Source organism: Ovis canadensis, chromosome 2 (genome assembly GCF_042477335.2).
Source record: "Ovis canadensis isolate MfBH-ARS-UI-01 breed Bighorn chromosome 2, ARS-UI_OviCan_v2, whole genome shotgun sequence".
Classification (NCBI taxonomy): domain Eukaryota; kingdom Metazoa; phylum Chordata; class Mammalia; order Artiodactyla; family Bovidae; genus Ovis; species Ovis canadensis.
In genome coordinates, this window is record NC_091246.1 from 177,312,834 (window position 1) to 177,334,417 (window position 21,584).

General features: G+C 38.1%; 1 protein-coding gene across 1 annotated transcript in view; it reads left to right on the plus strand.

Moving 5' to 3' along the window:
• NXPH2 (neurexophilin 2) overlaps window positions 1-19,002 on the plus strand; it is a 127,529-nt gene extending 108,527 nt beyond the window's left edge. Inside the window, exon 2 of the mRNA XM_069574435.1 lies at window positions 16,494-19,002. Within this exon, the coding sequence (XP_069430536.1) occupies window positions 16,494-17,237 (744 nt within the window). The 3' untranslated portion in view covers window positions 17,238-19,002. The remainder of the gene's footprint in view (window positions 1-16,493) is intronic.
• The last annotated feature ends 2,582 nt before the right edge of the window (window positions 19,003-21,584 follow it).

The window sequence follows — 21,584 nt, forward strand, 5'->3', positions numbered from 1 at the left end:
ATCATGGAAAGCTCTTCTCTCTCACTGAAGACTTGGACATGGCATCCGAAGACAAAGGGGTAAAAAAAGACAGTGCCACTTACCATGCTGAGCCATTTATTCCTAAACAGAGAAAGGGTTGTTTCTATTAGATGATCAAAAGAATACCTTTTTTGACTTTGCAAAACTCGAGTTAAACAAGATTGCACTCTGACTTGGGACCGGTGGCTGTAGCCTAGCATTTAGCAGCCCCCTACCACAGGGCATTTTACCATTTGCCATAATCTGTTTGTAATTTGTTAAAGAGCCCCTTTTATGCAGCTTGCAAATACAAAATGAAATCTTTTCTTTCACACCATTTCTTTTTTAAATTTGTTATTGAAATATAGTTGATTTACAATTTTGTGTTTGTTTCAGGTATACAGCAAAGTGATTCAGTTATATATATTAATATGTATATAATATGTATTCTTTTTCAGATTCTTTTCCTTTATAAGTTGTTACAAAGTGTTGAGTATAGTTCTATATGTACAGTAGGGCCTTGTTAGGTATCTATTTTATATATAATAGTGTACATCTGTTAATCCCAAACTCCTAATTCATTCCTCCCCTCCTCTCCACTTTGGTAACCATAGAAAACTTTGTTTTCTATGTCTGTAGGTCAGTTTCTGTTCTGGATTTAAGTTCATTTGTATCAACTTTTTAGGATTCTACATATAAGTGATGTTATATTTGTCTTCCTCACTCTGGCTTCCATCACTTAGTATCACACCATTTCTTTGAAATGTTTATAGCGATTTTGGTGTATGCATGCACACATGCATTTTTATACATGATAGTTCTGCCTGTCAGGATGTGTGCTTGTGTGTAAGATTTTTTGCAGAGGTTATGTCATTTGTCATTGATTTTCCAGATTACTGTCTTCAAGATAAAATAAGAATTGCCATATTTAACCTTAGCAATAAGACTACTGCCAAGCATTGCAATCTAGCTTTTTGGCTCTTACTGCTAAGATTTCTGTCTTCACATTTATGTTTCCTGTTAGTTCCTGTATCAATTTAGAAAAATGTAAAGGGTAGCTATTAAAAGATATCTGGAAGGTAAAATGAATTTGCCACTCTCAGCACAAAGGTTGTCCATTGTTTAGCTTTGTTCTCCTAAGCAATCATTTGTTTTCCAACTTGCAAAATGAATTTTGAAACACTGCCACATTATGACACAAAATATTAATAGGTACAATTAATACATTGATACATGTTTGATTCTGTCATTCTTCATCCCCTTTATGTCATTCGTCCTTTAATCTGCTGTGACAGTTCTGTAATGGAGCCCCAGAAATATGATTTGAGGGCAAGCCATATTACTAATCATCAATACAGCGTTCTATGTTGTCCAGAAATATGTGTTCTTTTGTCAGCAGAGGTGATAGTCTGCAAAATTTCTACCCAGAGAAAATGCTTTCCAAGATTTGTTTATAAGGAGAAAATGTAATGGGAAGCTAAGTTTGATCATAACAGAATTTTCTTTTCCTTCCTGCTGAGCAGATCGTTGTTTTATTTTAACTACAGGATATGGGACAGAATTGTTAAAGCAGTCCAATTATATAAGCTATATATATATATATATACACACGCACACACACATACATATATACATTTATATATATATATACACACACATACATATATACATTTATATATGTATATACACACACACACACACGCACAACATAAAGGAAACCTTAGATCGCTTTTCATTATTGGTTCTATAGTTCAGCTAGCGTGGGATCTGCCGGCCACCTCCACACTGTATAACAGTGGTCACTCTGGGGGTTCTTAGCTTGAACTGATACCCTCAGTGAAATAATTAATGACTACTGTGAAGAAAGCTGAGCACCGAAGAATTGATGCTTTTGAACTGTGGTGTTGGAGAAGACTCTTGAGAATCCCTTGGACTGCAAGGAGATCCAACCAGTCCATTCTGAAGGAGATCAGCCCTGGGATTTCTTTGGAGGGAATGATGCTAAAGCTGAAGCTCCAGTACTTTGACCACCTCATGCGAAGAGTTGACTCATTGGAAAAGACTCTGATGCTGGTAGGGATTGGGGGCAGGAGAAGAAGGGGACGACAGAGGATGAGATGGCTGGCTGGCATCACGGACTCGATGGATGTGAGTCTGAGTGAACTCTGGGAGTTGGTGATGGACAGGGAGGCCTGGCGTGCTGCGATTCATGGGGTCGCAAAGAGTCGGACACGACTGAACGACTGAACTGAACTATCCAGTGTTCATCAGGAACAACATGATAAACAGATTTATTAAACAAACCAGTTATTCTTCCAATCTGGCACTTAGCAATGATTGTCTCTGTGGAAAAAAAAAAAAGTTAATAAATCCTTTCAGGATATCCAAGTGGAGCAAGACAGCCATCTTTAAAAGTATTTGTACATGTCTGTATCAATTTATCTCTAGTAGCATCTGCCAGTCATGTTATCAAGGAAAAGCAAACCCTCCCAGCTTGATATAAATTCACAAGTTTGGAGCATTTAATTTATTCTGCTTGATCCTGGAAAACTGTACATTTTTTCTTGACAGACAGAGGACTACATATTTTTGATGTACTATAGAATAATTAAGGGTGTGGCCTTCTTGTTAATGGTAGGTGATCTTTTCAGTCTATCCTTGGTAAGTTATTTCTATTATGGCAAGCATGTCACAGAAAACTAGTATGGGCTATAAATACCTTATATTCAGTATAAACACGAAAAACTGAAAACACCCACTTGAGGTATAGATGCCTCTTCAGTGCTCTGATTACCGAAAGAAAAAAAAAATTCAGTTGTGTTTTACCTTGCATTTAGAGTATTCATCAGTTCTTGTGAAAATCATAGACAAAAGCCAGATTTGTTGCCTATTAACATATCATAACACACCCATAAACACGCAGACAAGCTACATTATTCAAAATGTAATTTACCTAGAACATATGTGGTTCATTATCAAGAAACACTAATATATATTGTAATAATTATATAAGATAATAGAAAAGGGTTATACCACAATTATGACAAAGGTTTGACTATCTCAGAGCCCAAAAATATCTCTTATAACCTTCAACAGCTCTTAGGAGGTTTAAGGGTGAAACACAAGGCTGCTCGGGTTGCTACCCTGAGCACAAGACCTCCAAGTCAGAAATTTAGCACTGACTGATCCTTGGACCCTATTTATCATTAGGAGAAGTGTACATGTACTTTCAGTCCTAAGATGAATAAGTCCTGATTGAAATTTACTAAGAACCCTTTCTTAAGGGTTCTCACTCCCAAAAAAGGAGGGGGTAATCATGTGAGGAAATGGGTGTGTTAATTTAATTACTTGATAATAGGAATGCTTTCACAATGTAAACATGTTGTACAGTTTAAATATATTACAACTTTATCTGTCAATTATACCTCAATAAAGCTGGAAAAGAAAAGACAAAATGAGTCTTTTACTAGGAAAAATATAACTATTGTCTTATAATGTTATCATATTCTCCTTAGTAATTATAAACAAATCAATATACAATTTGGAACTAGGTAAGGAGGAATATAAATACCAAGATCGATTCATTTCCTTGTCATGAATTCATTTCCTTGTCATGAATTCATTCATTTTCAACGATCAATGAATACATCTTGGGTTTTATTTTTATCATCAAAATAAAGATATTAATTACTCAGTTCTGCTCACTCTTTGCTCTGTTGCCTCCCTGTTTAGGACTAGTGCCACCTGCTTGATGTATCTATATCTATCTATCTATCTATATTATATATACATATTTCAGATGCTTATGACAACTATAAGTCAGTGGGATATTATTTATGGTTATTTATGTAATGTTTGTTTTCCTCCAGTTCAGTTCAGTCACTCAGTCATGTCCGACTATTTGCGACCCCATGGACTGCAGCATGCCAGGCCTCCCTATGCATCACCAACTTCCAGAGTTGGTTCCAGACTCAAACTCATGTCTATTGAGTCAGTGATGCCATCCAACCATCTCATCCTCTGTCGTCCCCTTCTCCTGCCTTCAACCTTTCCCAACATCAGGGTCTTTTCAAATGAGTCAGTTCTTTGCATATGTTGGCCAAAGAATTGAAGTTTCAGCTTCAGCATCCGTCCTTCCAATGAATATTCAGGACTGATTTCCTTTAGGATGGAAGGGTGGATCTCCTTGCAGTCCAGGGGACTCACAAGAGTCTTCTCCAACACCACAGTTCAAAAGCATCAATTCTTTGGTGCTCAGCTTTCTTTAGAGTCCAACTCTCACATCCATACATGACCACTGGAAAAACCATAGCTTTGACTAGACCAAACTTTGTTGGCAAAGTAATATCTCTGCTTTTTAATGTGCTATCTAGGTTGATCATAAGTTTTCTTCCAAGGAGTGAGCATCTTCTAATTTCATGGCTGCAGTCACCATCTGCAGTGATTTTGGAGCCCCCCAAAAAATAAAGTGTAACAGTTTCCACTGTTTCCCTATATATTTGCCATGAAGTGATGGGACCAGATGCCATGATTTAGTTTTCTGAATGCTGAGTTTTAAGCCAATTTTTTCACTCTCCTCTTTCACTTTCATCAAGAGGCTCTTTAGTTCTTATTCACTTTCTACCATAAGAGTGGTATGATCTGCATATCTAAGGTTATTGATATTTCTCTCGGCAATCTTGATTCCAGCTTGTGCTTCCTCCAGCCCAGCGTTTCTCATGATGTACTCTGCATATAAGTTAAATAAGCAGGGTGACAATATACAGTCTTGATGTACTCCTTTCCCAATTTGGAACCAGTCTGTTGTTCTATGTCCAATTTTAGCTGTTGCTTCCTAACCTGCTTACAGATTTCTCAGAAGGCAGGTCAGGTGATCTGGTATTCCCATCTCTTTAAGAATTTTCCAGAGATTTTTGTGGTCCACACAGTCAAAGGCTTTGGCATAGTCAATAAAGCAGAAGTAGATATTTTTCTGGAACTCTCTTGCTTTCTTGATGATCCAACAGATGTTGGCCATTTGATCTCTGGTTCTTCTGCCTTTTCTAAAACCAGCTTGAACATCTGGAAGTTCACGGTTCACGTATTGCTAAAGCCTGGCTTGGAGAATTTTGAGCATTACTTTATTAGCGTGTGAGATGAGTGCAATTGTGCAGAGGTTGAGCATTCTTTGGCATTGCCTTTCTTTGGGATTGGAATGAAAACTGACCTTTTCCAGTCCACTGCTGAGTTTTCCAAATTTGCTGGCATATGAGTGTAGCACTTTCACACCATCATCTTTTAGGATTTGAACTAGCTCAACTGGAATTCCATTACCTCCACTAGCTTTGTTCGTAGTGATGCTTCCTAAGTCCCACTTGACTTCATATTCCAGGATGTCTGGAAGATCTGGTGAGTGTCTGGTGAGTGATCATACCATCGTGATTATCTGGGTCATGAAGATATTTTTTGTATAGGTCTTCTGTGTTTTCTTTCCACCTCTTCTGAATATCTTCTGCTTCTGTTACCATTTCTGTCCTTTATTGTGCCCATCTTTGCATGAAATGTTCCCTTGGTATCTTTAATTTTCTTGAAGAGATCTCTAGTCTTTCCCATTCTATTGTTTTCCTCTGTTTCTTTGCACTGATCACTGAGGAAGGCTTTCTTATCTCTCCTTGCTATTTTTTGGAACTCTGCATTCAAATGGGTATATCTTTCCTTTTCTCCCTGCTTTTCACATCTCTTCTTTTCACAGCTATTTGTAAGGCCTCCTCAGACAGTCATTTCAGTCATTTTGCTTTTTTGCATTTCTTTTTCTTGCAGATGGTCTTGATCAATGTCTCCTGTACAATGTCACGAAACTCCGTCCATGGTTCTTCAGGCACTCTATTAGATCTAATCCCTTGAATCTATTTCTCACTTCCACTGTATAATCGTAAGAGATTTGATTTAGGTCATACCTGAATGGTCTAGTGGCATTCCCTACTTTATTCAATTTAAGTCTGAATTTCGCAATGAGTTCATGATCTGAGCCACGGTCAGTTCCCGGTCTCGTTTTGCTGACTGTATAGAGCTTCTCCATCTTTAGCTGCAAAGAATATAATCAATCTGATTTTGGTGATGACCATCTGGTGAGGTCCATGTGTAGAGTCTTCTCTTGTGTTATTGGGAGAGTGTTTGCTATGACCAGTGCGTTCTCTTGGCAAAACTCTATTAGCCTTTGTCCTGCTTCATTCCGTACCCCAAGGCCAAATTTGCCTGGTACTCCGGGTATTTCTTGACTTCCTACTTTTGCATTCAATTCCCCATTAATGAAAAGGATGTCTGTTTTGGGTGTTATTTTTAGAAGGTCTTGTAGGTCTTCATAGAACCATTCAACTTCAGCTTCTTCAACATTAGTGGTCGGGACTTAGACTTGGATTTCTGTGATATTGAATGGCGTGCCTGGAAATGAACAGAGATCATTCTGTTCTTTTTGAGATTGCATCCAAGTACTGCATTTCAGACTCTCTTGTTGACTATGATGGCTACTCCACTTCTAAGGGGTTCTTGCCTACAGTAGTAGATATAATGGTCATCTAAGTTAAATTCACCCATTCCAGACCATTTTAGTTTGCTGATTCCTAAAATGTTGATATTCACTCTTGCCATCCCCTGTTTGACCTCTTCCAATTTGCCTTGATTCATGGACGTAACATTCCAGGTTCCTATGCAGTATTGCTCTTTATAGCATTGGACTTTGCTCCCATCATCAGTCACATCCACAACTGGGTGTTGTTTTTGCTTTGGCTCTGTCTCTTCGTTTTTTTCTGGAGTTATTTCTCCACTGATCTCCAGTAGCATATTGGGCACCTACCAACCTGGGGAGTTAATCTTTCAGTGTCCTATCTTTTTGCCTTTTCATACTGTTCATGGGGTTCTTAAGGCAAGAATACTGAAGTGGTTTGCCATATCCTTCTCCAGTGGACCACATTTTGTCAGACCTCTCCACCATGACCTGTCTATCTTGTTGTTCTTTTCCTTAATTTTCTGTAAATCACATTAAGGCAGGCACTTTATCTGCTCTGTTCAGCAGTATGTTCCCAGTGCTCAGAGCACAGATGCTGTACCTAAAAAGCATGTGATAGATACGTGTTAAATCAGTGATTAAAGATGAATGCATTCAAAAGATATGTACACCCTAATGTTGATAGAACACTATTCACAGTAGCCAAGGCATGAAAACAACCTAAATTTGCATCAACAGATGAAATGGGTAAAGAAGATATGGTATATATATAATATGTGTGTATATATGTATGTATATATATATACACACACATACATACATACATATATACACAATGGCATATTACTCAGCCATAAAAAAGAATGAAATAATACCATTTTCAGCAACATGGATGGATCTAGAGATTGTCATACTAAGTGAAGTAAGTCAGAAAAAAAACAAATACCATATCAATTACAAGTGGAATCTAAAATATGGCACAGATGAACTATTTTGCAAAATATACAGAGTCACAGACATAGAAAACAATGTTATGGTTACCAAAGTGGAAGGTTGGGAGGGGTTAACAGATACACACTACTATATATAAAAGAGAAAAATAACAAGGTCCTACTGTATAGTACAGGGAACTGTATTTGATACACTGTAATAAACCTATGGGGCTTCCCAGGCAGCTCAACAGTAAAAGAATCCACCTGTAGTGGAGGAGATGCAGGAGACACAGATTGAATCTCTTGTTTGGGAAGATCCCCTGGGGGAGTGCATGGCAACCCACTCCAGTATGCTTGCCTGGAGAATCCCATGGACAGAGGAGCCTGGAAGCCTACAGTCCATAGAGTTGCAAAGAGTAGACATGACTGAAGCAACTGAGCCTGCACACATGCACGCAGTAAATCTATAATGGAAAGGAATCTGAAAAATTATATATTACATATATTCAGTTCAGTTCAGTTCAGTCACTCAGTTGTGTCCGACTCTTTGTGACCCCATGAATCGCAGCTCGCCAGGCCTCCCTGTCCATCACCATCTCCCGGAATTCACTCAGATTCATGTCCATCGAGTCCGTGATGCCACCCAGCCATTTCATCCTCGGTTGTCCCCTTCTCCTCCTGCCCCCAATCCCTCCCAGAATCAGAGTCTTATATATTATATAAAAACTGAATCACTTTCTAATACTTGAAACCACACAGTACTGTAAATCAACAGTAATTCAATTTAAGAAAGAAAGAGAACACATGAATTTGTGACCAAAGTTCCTGGCCCTCTCCCCGCTTCTCCCCTGGACTGCGCAATGTTTGTTACGGATGTTCCTGTGCGTGGACCACGTCACTCTAGATCACTTTCTACCTCAAAGCCTCTTTTGTCTCCTTAAAGCGCAACTCCAACCTTGCAAGTGAAGAGTCAATGGGGCTAAATAAAATGTGTCAGTTAGAACTGATAAACCCTGGACTGGAACAGCAAAACTGGTTTTCTTATTTCATCCACAGGTGTTTCTTCAAGTAGTAACCAACACCGCCAGTTGGGACTGCAGTAGGATAGAGTATCTTGAACTGATAATGGCACAGTGTACATTGAATGGAATTTGAACCCCATAAGCTCAGAGTTTAAATGCCCTTCACTTCCTTTGTATTACTCATGGGTGTAGACAAAGCATCTCCTCCTCCTCTTCTCCCCACCCCCACACCCCACCATGTGCAGTTTAGGACCCATCCCCACATGCAGCGACAGAGAAGCAAAGCTATCACCATGATGGATCTATAGATGTAGTGTAGCATAGCTTGCGTGCTGTCATGTCTGACTCCTTGTGACCCCATGGACTGTAGCCCACATCTCTGACCATGGGATTATCCCAGCAAAAATACTGGAATGGATTGCCATTTCCTAGTCGAGGGGATCTTCCCACCCCAGGAATCGAACCTGTTTCTCTTGCCTCTCCTGTATTCACAGGCAGATTTTACCACGGCACCACCTGGGAAGCCCATGTAGAAGATGATTATCCCATAATTATGGCAAAAGTCTGACTGTCTCCAATCCCAGGGGAACGCTAGTAATGGTCATGGCCCCACAGCACCCAGCCTACTGTGAAGGTAGAACATTGCTTTGTGAGACTTTCCTTAGCTTCATCCACTTGGTAAAGACCTGCAAAGAAAGCCCCATGTAAATGTTGATACTGACTCATTGGATGTATAGAGTCAAGTACAATAGACCTGATCCAAAACTGAGAAGAATATCTGAGTCTAATACATTAAGCAGGTAATTCCAACTCCATGGGAGATATTTAAAGGCTAAGCTCTTTCTTTATTGAATTATCAATTATCTAAATGAGCACCATTTTTAAGAAATAAATACTAAATGAACGTGAAATAACAACAATAATAATTAATGGTGACAGACATATTTATAGCACATAATAGTGCCAGAATAATGTATAAATAGCTTAGAAAGATGGTAATGATAACCTGTATGCGAGACAGCAAAAGAGACACAGATGTACAGAACAGTCTTTTGGACTCTGTTGGAGAGGGAGAGGGTGGGATGATTTGGGGGAATGGCATTAAAACATGTATAATTTCATATATGACACTGGGATGACCCAAAGGGATGGTACAGGGAGGGAGAAGGGTGGGGGGTTCAGGATGGGGAACACATGTACACCCGTGGTGGATTCATATTGATGTATGGTAAAACCAATACAATATTGTAAAGTAATTAGCCTCCAATTAAAATAAATAAATTTATATTTTAAAAAAATAAATTAATAAATAGTATAGGAGTTCCTAAGCAACTCTGAGGTTACTGGAGAGAATTCAGTGATGCAGTAAAGACTTGTAAATTGAAATGCTTGGATTCCTGACCTTAAAAACAAAAAATCAATCCTAAACCAAGTCCCATTGAATTAAATGTAAATTAGACTAAGCTTATGATAACAAAAATGTACAAGCCTTGTGAGAATTCTGAAAGTGAAACTTAAAATGATCTTCTCTGCCTGAATCAGAGGTTAACATCAACAGTGATTAAGTCTTGTTGCTAGAGCATACCCTTGCGATGAAGGGATGAAAATGGCACCTTACTTCTGTGTTCTTCCTCCTCAAAGCCTACTTTAATCATAAGAAAGACATCAGACAAACTCAAACTGAAAGGCCTAGCCAGTGTTCCTTGAAATGTTCAAGGTCACCAAAAACAAGGAACAACTGAGAAATGGTCACAGCCAAAACAAGCTTAACAGTTCATGATGACCAAATATAATGTGGGATACTAGATGGGATCTTGGAATATATAAAGAACATTAAGGAAAAATGAAGGAAATCTGAATAAAGCATGGACTTTAGTTAATAATAAGGTGTAAGTATTGGATTTGGGGGCTTCTCAGGTCACACTAGTGGTAAAGAACCCCCTGCCAATGCAGAAGACATAAGAGACACAGGTTTGATCCCTGGGTCAGAAGATCCCCTGGAGGAGAGCAAGGCAGCCCACTCCAGCCTTCTTGCCTGGAAAATCCCATGGACTGAAGAGTCTGGTGGGCTACCATCCATAGGGTCACAAAGAGTCAGACACAACTGAAGTGAGTGAGCATGCATGCGTGTGTTGGATCTTCAGTTGTAACGAGTGTAAGATATATAAGATGTTAATAATATAGGAAACTAAGTACAGGATATATTATAACTCTTTACCACACAATTGTCCGGTAAACTAAAACTATTCTAATATAAAATGTTTTCCTGAAAAATACATAAGATATACTTTTAAAAGATCTTCTGATATAGTATTTGCAGAGAAAGATGCTTTTTCATTTATAAATTATTTCCATAATTTGTGACAGTTCTCACATCTGCTACTATAAAATTCACTGCAGCTTCTCTGCCTCTTAGGAAAAAAATGCATTTAATTATCAGTGAAATTCAACTCCAGCTTGTTATGATGAATGATTTGAACCTGTCAGCTTTTCTTTCCTCCCTAAAAACAAAAGAAATGAAATGAAATACAGTCTTCCTCCTTTACTTCCTTCTTTCCACCTGCTTCATTTAATTGATGAAGGTTTGAGATTTTATTAATCTTTTTGAGCTCCTCTGTAAGATGCAGAAAAAGCTAATATGATATCATTGTATCTAGCTAATGTGTGTGCTTTGTGAAATTGATACACCCTGCCAAGACATAAATTACTTAAGCTTTGATAAATGTGTTGAAATCAGGGAATGTTCAAACAGATAAAGCACAGCAATTCCTCTTTTTCTCCCTTTTTTAAACTCCATTTCGTGCAAGCAGTTAAATGTTTTTGCATTATTATTGTAATATGATGGGACAAAAGACAGCAGTGATATTGATAGTAGCATAGAGAACCCCAGCAAATACAAAAGCAATGGAGGATACAGCCTTGTATTTTGCAGAGAACATCTAACAACCTTGCCTTGGACAGACTGGTTGCCAACAGGTTCAGATCCGCTTCAGTCCCCTCCCAGCATGTTGTATCACTGAAATTGTCTACAGAGGAATGAGCGTCATGCCAGACACTTTGCACTTTCAGATCCTTTGCTGACTCATTTGGTAGGCTGAAATCAAAGATCCACAAACATATTTTATTAGCAAAGAATGCTCACCTGTCCCTGTGATCTGCATATGACTCAGATGTCAGTGAGACTGGAAACACGAAGATTTGGATTGATGCTCTAGGGTTGATTTCTACTCGTTAATTTATCCTATGGCACTGAACAAGTTGCTTGATTGATCACTAATCAGTTCCTTGGAGACCTGAGAATCCATATCATCTTTTGAAGACAGTTTTTGAATAGGAGGCATGGAACTATCCATTGGATAATGTAAGACCCACCAGTTTCTGAGTGCCTTTTGCCAGAGGTTGGGCTCAGTAATTTCCATCCATTTTTTAAATCTAGTCCTTACAATCAACCAACAAAGGAGGTATAGGTAAAAAAATTGGGGCTCATGTCAAGGGACAATGAGGTCATCAGGCAGCAAATCCTATGCTTTTTCCACCATGCTGCTTCCATATTGGGAGTATATTGGATGAGTGTGGGTGGGGTTGTGGCTCATTCAAACCCCAGTCATCCCTGAGTAGGTCTTTTGAGGTTAAGCGTGAGCCTTGGGAACTTCGGCCACACATCTATGTAGACCTGTTTAGGAGAGGATGTCTTCTCGGTAGTGATGCACTCATTTCAGCAGCATTCTAGGCAGAAGACTGAACAAGTTATACCACAGGGAGAGGAAGTTGGGAGAAGAGGTACAGCTAGCAGCTTTTGAAGACAACTAGGAATATATTTGCTATTTTAATTATACTCTTCTACCTATATACATCATCATTCAATAGCTTTTTGGAATTTGAGTTTAGATTTGGGAATCAGTACTTGTAAGAACTGTCCATACATTTTAGAGTAATAAATAAGTTAAAGAAGTGAAGTGAAGTCGCTCAGTCGTGTCCGACTCTTTGCAACTCCATGGACTGTAGCCTACCAGGTTTCTCCATCCATGGGACTTTCCAGGCAAGAATATTGGAGTGGGTTGCCATTACCCAGCTTTTCTCAATTTGTTTAATGTTGTCAAAGCAAAGTCTAGAGTAAAGCAAAAAAAGTAAAAGATTCATACATCTACTTTTTATCTAAGGAATCCTCGATGACAGTTTTCACTGAAACAATTATAGATCTGTGCTTAAGAGTTAAATTGCATTATTTTTACATAGGCAAACCTTAAAATCAAAGGCAACTTGAGCAGATTTGAACCTAAAGAGTATTGGGTTATAATATACTTTTTAAGAATCAAATTTCACTTTCAATTCTCATCTGCAGAATCTTTCCTGAAGAATAGAAGAGTGTTTCTAAAAGCAAATAATTACATCTAATTTATCTGTTTAGTAGGAGAAGGCAATGGCACCCCACTCCGGTACTCTTGCCTGGAAAATCCTATGGACAGAAGAGCCTGGTAGGCTGCAGTCCATGGGGTCGCTAAGAGTCAGACACGAATGAGCGACCTCACTTTCACTTTTCATTTTCATGCATTGCAGAAGGAAATGGCAACCCACTCCAGTGTTCTTGCCTGGAGGACCCCAGGGATGGGGGAGCCTGGTGGGCTGCCATCTATGGGGTCGTACACAACTGAAGCAACTTAGCAGCAGTAGCAGTATCTGTTTAGTAAGTTTTGTATTCTTTTTTTTCACTTTCTTAGGATGAGTTACCTATATTTGGGTCAAACTGTTACAACATCAGTTACTACAATGAAAATCTGTAGTATTTTTGAAAATTAATAAGCGACTTTTTGAGTAAATATTATTGAGTCATCTCAGAACCATCACATCAGAAGTCCTAGAGATAAGAAAAGGATCTCATAATGTCCATCTCACGATAGAACTCATCATGTATTTTAAAATGCACCAATATCAGTTAGCCTGAGACTCTATGTGATTGAAAACTTGTCACTGTACAACAAGTTTAACGTTGATAGGTTTTCAATAACAGAAAAAGGAGAAAATCAGACAAAGCATCAAGAAAAATGACCCAAGCAGAAAAAACTCAGAAAAATGTGCAATGTGAAACAAGCATTTTAAGATAAAAAGAGCATATTGGTGCTGGTAGTACAGAGTGTTGTCATGCTTGTGCAAAAAAAAAAAAAAAGTATTTTTGAATGGAAAATGGATCTTTATTCTACTAACACAGTATTAATTGGGAGCACTGCCCAGAGGTAAATAATGTGGTAAAGAATCCACCTGCCAGTGCAGGAGACCCAAGAGACAGGGGTTTGATTCCTGGGTCAGGAAGATCCCCTGGAGTAGGAAATGGCAACCTGCTCCAGTATTCTTGCCTGGGAAATCCCATGGACGGGGAGCCTGCCGAGCTACAGTCCTTAGGAGCAGAAAGAGTCGGATATGACTGAGTGACTGTCACTGTCACTAGTGTGTATATGTTAATCCAGGGGGTCCCAAAAGAGTTGGACACGACCAAGCACTTGAGCACAAGCATATTGTGTATGAGTAAGAATTGAGGTGTTTTTTTGGTTGTTGTTTTGTTTTTAAGCAAGCTAAAAGGGGTTTATCTTGTGAAATATAGGAAGACAGGAGTAAAGGAAGAGGTTAGGAAATTGGACAAATTGGGGAATAGAGATCAGGAAATTAAGTTCTTTAGTACCGGCCATTCTCAGGATTGGTAGGTGTGGCTGTCAACATTGACCAAGCAAGGCACATCTCATGAAATATTGGAAAAAGGTGAAAAATAATAATAGCAAGAATCATAATCACAGAGAAGAGAAACTGGACCTTGATCAGCAAGGGGTTTCTTATCTGTCCATGTGTCCTTGACTGTCTCCTTGGAGAGAGGACAGGACAAGTCAGTTGGACCAGGTTACATTAGCTCTTAGCAACCTCAAGTCCTACCTTTAGCCAATACTGACTTCCATGGGCTGTCTGACCAGTTGATCTCAATGAGGCTCTGTGCACATTGTAATGAAGAGTGTTCAAAGTCAGAAAACTAGTGACAGTATCAGAAATACCCAGAATATTTTGAGCCAGAAATCCTGAGTAATGATCCCTCTTTTTCTGGTGACTATGCCAGTCCTTCAACACCAGGAGAAAAAGAAGTATCAACTCAGGATGTGCAAGACTCTAGGAACAGAGAGTATGAATTCAGGTTTTCAAAACAATAAGAATGTGCAGAATATCAGTTTGCCCTTCTGCCAAGCCTCAGTAATTTAAGTAGAGAAGAGAATTTTTGAAAAAGCTAGACATGAGTGGGAAAAGCCTTCGGGAATTAATCAACAGGATCAATATATATCATGTGCCCCCTCCCCACCAAAGCAGAAAACAAAAAGAAAAATCCATACACACACATTTAAGTCCTTGCATTCCTCCTCTAAAGTGTTCAGGGACAAGTTATAGGTGAAAACACTTCTCATGAAACTCTATTAGGACTTAAACTTTGATGAATGTATAAAATACAACCTCATATTATTAAACTCTACCGTAGAGTCAAGTGTAATATTTACAGTCCAAGCTATGCCAGTATTTTTCTCAAAACTGAATTGAAAGCAATAATTCTTGTAATAATCTGAGACTGGTTTTACCAGGTACTTCACCAGGTTTGAAAGGGTTGGGGAAACAGTACATAAAAACAGCCCCACTTCCTTCTCATCCTTTCCATCACGCTGACAGTTTTCCAGAGAATGATTACCAGAGTGGTTTGTGCCATTAGAGATAAGAGGCTATCTATGTTTCCACGAGAAACCTCTATTTTCCAGACTTTATAATTCATCTATAAATATCCACTCCAAGGAGCAGTTTCATATATTATGAATCTGTCTCTCAAAATTCATATTGACTTAACTAAATGATTTTTAGAAATCATGAAGACTTTTACACTGCAAAGAGAGTTAGAAAATCAAATGCAAATAAAGTGCTGTGTTTCAGGGAGAATGATTTGAATCAAATACTGTGGAATCCATAAAACGCAGGCACAATTCTTTCTTAGCAATCCTATCTTTCCGGGTACTATTCAGTTGTAATAAAATGTATTTATCAACAATTAATTAATTCAAAATATACATTTCCAATTTATTTCTGCTTCTGTAAAGGCAGATAATTTGAGATTATATTTTTTCAACTAAATCTTTTATAGAACTTCATATTATTATTCATACTACTTTTAATTACAGAACTTAGAATTGAATTATATCAAGTTATGAAATTATATGATATGAGCTTTTGAATATAACAATATGCTTGCTATCTACAAATATATTTTAAGAGTCTTATCAATACCTTATATTCAGATGGCTTCTAGCTCCATGGTAGAAATCTTAGCTTACTAAAGTTATTTTCTACCTAAAAAAAAAAGACCTTACAAATTGAATGTTTTTATCAAATAAGAGACCAAAAAATACTATATCCCCCAGTCTGGGAAGATAGAATTGTAAAGATTAGGAGACAGAGACTAAAGCCACATCAACCCATGAAAATGAAATGCAGTCATCCCTTGGTATCCATGGGGGATTGGTTTCAAGATCCCCTTGGATACCAAAATCCAGGGATATTTAAATTCCTTATATGAGATAGTTTAGTATATGCATATAACCTATGCACATACTTCTGTATATTTTAAACCATCTCTAGATTATTTATAATGCCTAATACAATGTAAATAGTTGCCAGAATGTGACAAATTCACGTTTTGCTTTTTGGAAATTTCTGTGTTTGAGTTGGGGGCAGTTGGGATATTTTGTTCAGTTTTAATTTCAATTCAGTGTTGGTTAAATCCAGTGGATTCAGAACCTGTGTATACAAAGAACCAACTGTCCTCTCTGCCTAATCTCATCACTTCCATGTTTGTAGTCACCGATTTGTACTGCTTGAATGACATGGTCATCTTGTTACACTGCAGAGCCCCACTGTGTATGTGAAATGGTATTTAGCAGGAAGCGAAATAATACTACAGGAATTACCCCAGTGCTTTGGCTTTGGTATATGTGGACTCACAGCCCAACCTAAAGTATACTTTTCTTTCTTCCTTTTGAACAGCTGTTTTGTGACAGTGAGAAGGTGGTGCACGCCACGGAGGGACTGGATTGGGAAGACAAAGATGCCGCAGGGACCCTGGTGGGTAATGTGGTGCACTCGCGGATCATCAACCCTCTGCGCCTGTTTGTTAAACAGTCTCCAGTCCCCAAGCCTGGACACTTGGCCTATGCAGACAGCATGGAGAACTTTTGGGATTGGCTGGCCAACATCACGGAGGTTCAGGAACCATTGGCAAGAACTAAAAGGAGGCCAATAGTGAAAACAGGAAAATTTAAGAAAATGTTTGGATGGGGTGACTTCCATTCCAACATTAAAACTGTGAAACTCAACCTCCTCATCACGGGGAAAATCGTTGACCATGGTAATGGAACCTTCAGTGTTTATTTCCGACATAATTCCACCGGCCTGGGTAACGTTTCAGTGAGTTTGGTACCCCCCTCCAAAGTGGTGGAGTTTGAAGTTTCCCCGCAGTCTACCTTGGAGACCAAGGAATCCAAGTCTTTCAACTGTCGCATTGAGTATGAAAAAACAGATCGGGCCAAGAAGACCGCCCTGTGCAATTTTGACCCATCCAAGATCTGCTACCAGGAGCAGACTCAGAGCCATGTATCCTGGTTGTGTTCCAAGCCCTTCAAGGTCATTTGCATCTACATTGCCTTTTACAGTGTTGATTATAAACTTGTGCAAAAGGTCTGTCCTGACTACAATTACCATAGCGAGACTCCCTACTTATCTTCTGGCTGAATCTTCCCATGGACAATAAAAAGGAAGGGTAAATATATACTCAGTTATTAATAGAACCACCAAGAACCAAGCTCAGCTCTCCATGGCAAAGGATCCCTTTTGTTTCTGGCAGTGAACCTTCATTCCCTATAAGGTTTTCAAATTTAAAAAAGAAAAACAAACATCTTAAAAGTTGAAATGTGTTTGTTATGGTCTTAAGTACCTTAATCTAAACAGTCAAACTGTATATGAAACCATCACTCTCTCATAAGATCTCTTTCTCCTAAGGCTGACTCCTCCAGCTATTCTTTTTTCTCTAAGAGTCGAAGGTAGCAACATGGAACAGGAAAGAACCAAATACTGCATGTGATAAACATTGCTCTTGAAATGAGCCTGCCTTTGAAGTATGTTTTGGAAAGTTACCTTAAAAATAGCAGATCCAGTAAAGTAACTGAAAAGATTGTATTTGATAGATGAATCACATTTCTGACATTGAATTCTTTTTTATTGCTGTCTTTTTTCCCATGTCTGTGCTGTTAGTGATATGAGAGATGAAGGGGTAAAATTTGCTTCAAAACTCATGTGTGAAGTTACAGTGCCCCAGTGGAATGAAACACATTATTATCTGAGCTAGAGTTGAGTGGAGTGGGATTTAAACACTTACCCTTGAGTTGGTCACCATCCTTAGGATTCTCATCTGAGTAGTAATATTAGCATATTAAAAAAGCAAATCTGGATGTATAAGTCAGTTCAACAATGACGATGATCAGGATGTTTTTAGATTGTTTTGCCAGATTCAATGATGTGAGGTTGTCAAAAATATCACAACTCCGTTTTCCCCCTGTAACCTAATTCTATTCATTTGGTGGTATGATTTTTGTATACCTGTGTAGAACAACTTTGAAATTGAGAGAAAGCAATTGTTTCCCAGGCTAGCTAGAATTGGAGAAAGATTGGAATTGGAAGGAGGAAATTCCAGGATGATGTATTCATTATTTCTAGCCTGTGAGATTAAGTTCTCCTTGCATTTAGCTATTTAAATGAAGAAACAAATTGTGGAAATAAGGAGTTTATTTAAACAATGATAATTATTATCGTGCTAATAACCGAGACACATGGCTCCCTAGGCTTTTGGGATAACTTCCTAATGAATGTTGCCTCATAACCACCTCCTTTTCATCTTCTCTGAGGGGGTCAAATGTCATCTGTGTCATAGAACTGGATGATCTTTGAATTAGCACGAAGAGAGAATCTGGCTGACCAGTAAAAAAAAGTGTTTCTAGAACGTGGAAGATTCATGGAATGGTTACCCCTTTTACGATAGCTGTCAACATTTTCCCCCTTCTTATCTGTAAAATATCAAAGTAAAACACTGAATTGACAACCGAAGGAAGAACGAAATGCTCTTACTATAAAATGCTCTTACCACATTGTTCAAAAAGCCAACAGCTCTCGTCTCCATTTTGCATCTCTAGTCCTTTCCTTTTCCTGGTGATACCTGCACAGTGTTTGTTTTTTGTCTTTTGTAAAAATTGTACTAGGCTTAGTGTGTGGTAATACAGGCTTGAAATTTTTGCTCTGAGTTCATCGGGTGCTTTTGTAATTTTGTGATTGGTGTGAAATACTTTGAGACATCATTTTATTTTAACCTAGGAACAAGATTAAACTACTATCTACTGTAAAATATGTGGGAACCATATGTGTATATACACTTAGATTTTCTGTGTACATAGAAAGTATGTGTACACATTTCTATGTAAATAAAAAGAATTTCCTAAATCTGTCACATGACTCTAACTTTTTGTTTTTTTAAAGATTGTTCTTGTTTCTTTTCTTCACAATGGTTTAGTGTGTGTGACTCGTGTGTGTATGCGTTATCAACTGAGCATTCAGATCTTCCATATGTTCATATTAAACAGAGCAATTAGGCCATGGAGATTATAAAGCAGAGTAAAATAATAATCCATACAAACCACTTGGCACATAGCTTGGTGTCTAGTAAGAATTCTGTGAGCTTCCATTAAGATTTATTATTACAAATGAAAGGTGATTTAAAATTGTCTAATGTTCAAAACTTTAGTGGTATAAACACTATATCTATATAAAGAAAAAACTAAATCAGTTTGCACAATTCTTAGATTTTAGCAGGACTTGTGGGATTAAAAAATAAAGAAAGAAAGTTCCTCAGGCATGTTTTTTAATTGGCATAGAACATATGCCACATATATTTTTTAGACATAATTTCATTTCAAAGCCTCCATAATTGTCAGTAATGGTGCTTGGCACAATATAAATCAGATCCCATTTAAACCTGCAAATGCACACATTCCTACAAAACCACTTTTGCCTTAGAGTGCTGCAGTTGAGGAACAGGACATTCATGTAAGCTGATTTTATGCCCAATCACAAATTGTTCAGAATGTAAAGAAACAGACCCTTTTAAAAATGCAACTTAAACTAATGGAATGAACACCTGAAAACAATATAATGTTGTGTGTCAATTATGCCTCCATAAAAAATTAATTTAAAACTTTTTTTTAAAACACTAGCAGAAATTTAATCTTCAGGGAGATGTTAGGCATCTTCTCAGGATCTCTCTATTTATGAGAAAGCAAACTAGTTTTAAGACCCTTTCACCCCTCTGCAGAAACAATCTTATTACTCATCACCACACAGAATCAGGAAAGAGGCTGTATTTCCATGACTATGAACAAGGTGATCATATCAGCCATAGCTGCTGTAAAATCTGGGGAAGGGAAATAAAAAAATGAAAAAGACAAAACTTTTGGACATCATGTAGCACAGCAGTAATCAGTGAAAAGAAAACAATTTTCCTTCTTCCTTCTACTTGGTACTTGAAATTTCAACACATTCTCCTGGTCTAAAATACCCCAGCAGTAATAAGTGTGGTTCTCCAATAGGTCTATTCATAAGAGAACCTGATTCATAGCATATTATATCCTGTAATCTTTATTGTCCAACACTGTTATTCTGCAACACCTTTCTTCTCTATTTGAAGAACTTTACATGACCCAGATGCTACATGCTACATTTTAGGTACAACTGCTACATCTTAAACATTCCACAACTGGCTAATCCTATCTCCATTAGAGACATGGTTCTGCTGGGTGGGAGCTGCCATTATGGCTCAGGGATTCCACATTTAAATATTCAAAGTGCAGTTGTCACATTAGCAGTATTACCTGTAAGCCTATTAGAAATACAGAGTCTCAGGTCCTGACTCAGACACTGAATTGGAGTTTTCATCTTAATAAGATCACCACGTGACTTGTATTTACATTAAAGACTGAGAGGTACTTCCTTAGAAACTCTGATTTAGTAAATGGAGTTAGTAAATTAGGAATTAAAAATCTACTTCTTAAGAACTTTTGGTTACAGTGGTTCAAATGGGGCTTCTGACAATACTTTTGAAAATGGCTGAAGGAATAGACCCTTTGAAAAATGAAAATTAAATGAGTAGATTAATAACAAAATAAAGAAAAGTAAACCAATATTAATGTATAGAAGAATAGTATTTCAAAGAGAGTGCAGGCTACACTATCTTCTGGTTCAGACATCTCATTTGACAGATAAGCAAAACCAGGGCCTCATCAGAGTCAAGGACATGCCCACTTAGTAAGTAACAAAGCCAACTGAAATGCAAGTCTCCTGCCTCCTTGTCCCAGGTCTTGTGTTACAGTAGAAAGGTAAGTTGAAGCAGATATTCAAAACAAAACAAAAAATAATTGCAGTGAGTTTATAAGAAGACATGACCCGGAAGCCAAAACTAAAGGCTGGAAAAGGCTGGAAACACTCTGCACAATCCTCAGGATTGTGATACATCTATGAAAACAAATTTTTTAAAGCTTAAACTACACAAAAATAAAGTCAGAATAAAGCCATTTTGTCCAAAGATGAGCATCCTAGGATGTGTTAGACGTATGACTGGCTAAGAATTAACAGCAGTAGAGCGCAGGAATAGACAGAATTTTCAACAGATTTTAACACCTGAGAATATATTTTCATAGAAATAGGTAAATGGGGTGAAGTGCCTTCATAGCCTAAAGGTCCAACTTTACTTAATAAAGGATCTTAAATTAATTCATTGCCTATAAAATAGAGGGTGGCATCATGCATTTTTACTTGCAGTTAAAATTATAGTTGCTGCTGCTGCTGCTGCTAAGTCACTTCAGTCGTGTCCGACTCTGTGCGACCCCATAGACAGCAGCCCACCAGGCTCCTCTGTCCCTGGGATTCTCCAGGCAAGAACACTGGAGTGGGTTGCCATGTCCTTCTCCAATGCATGAAAGTGAAGAGTGAAAGTGAAGTCACTCAGTCGTGTTTGACTATTCGTGACCCCATGGACTG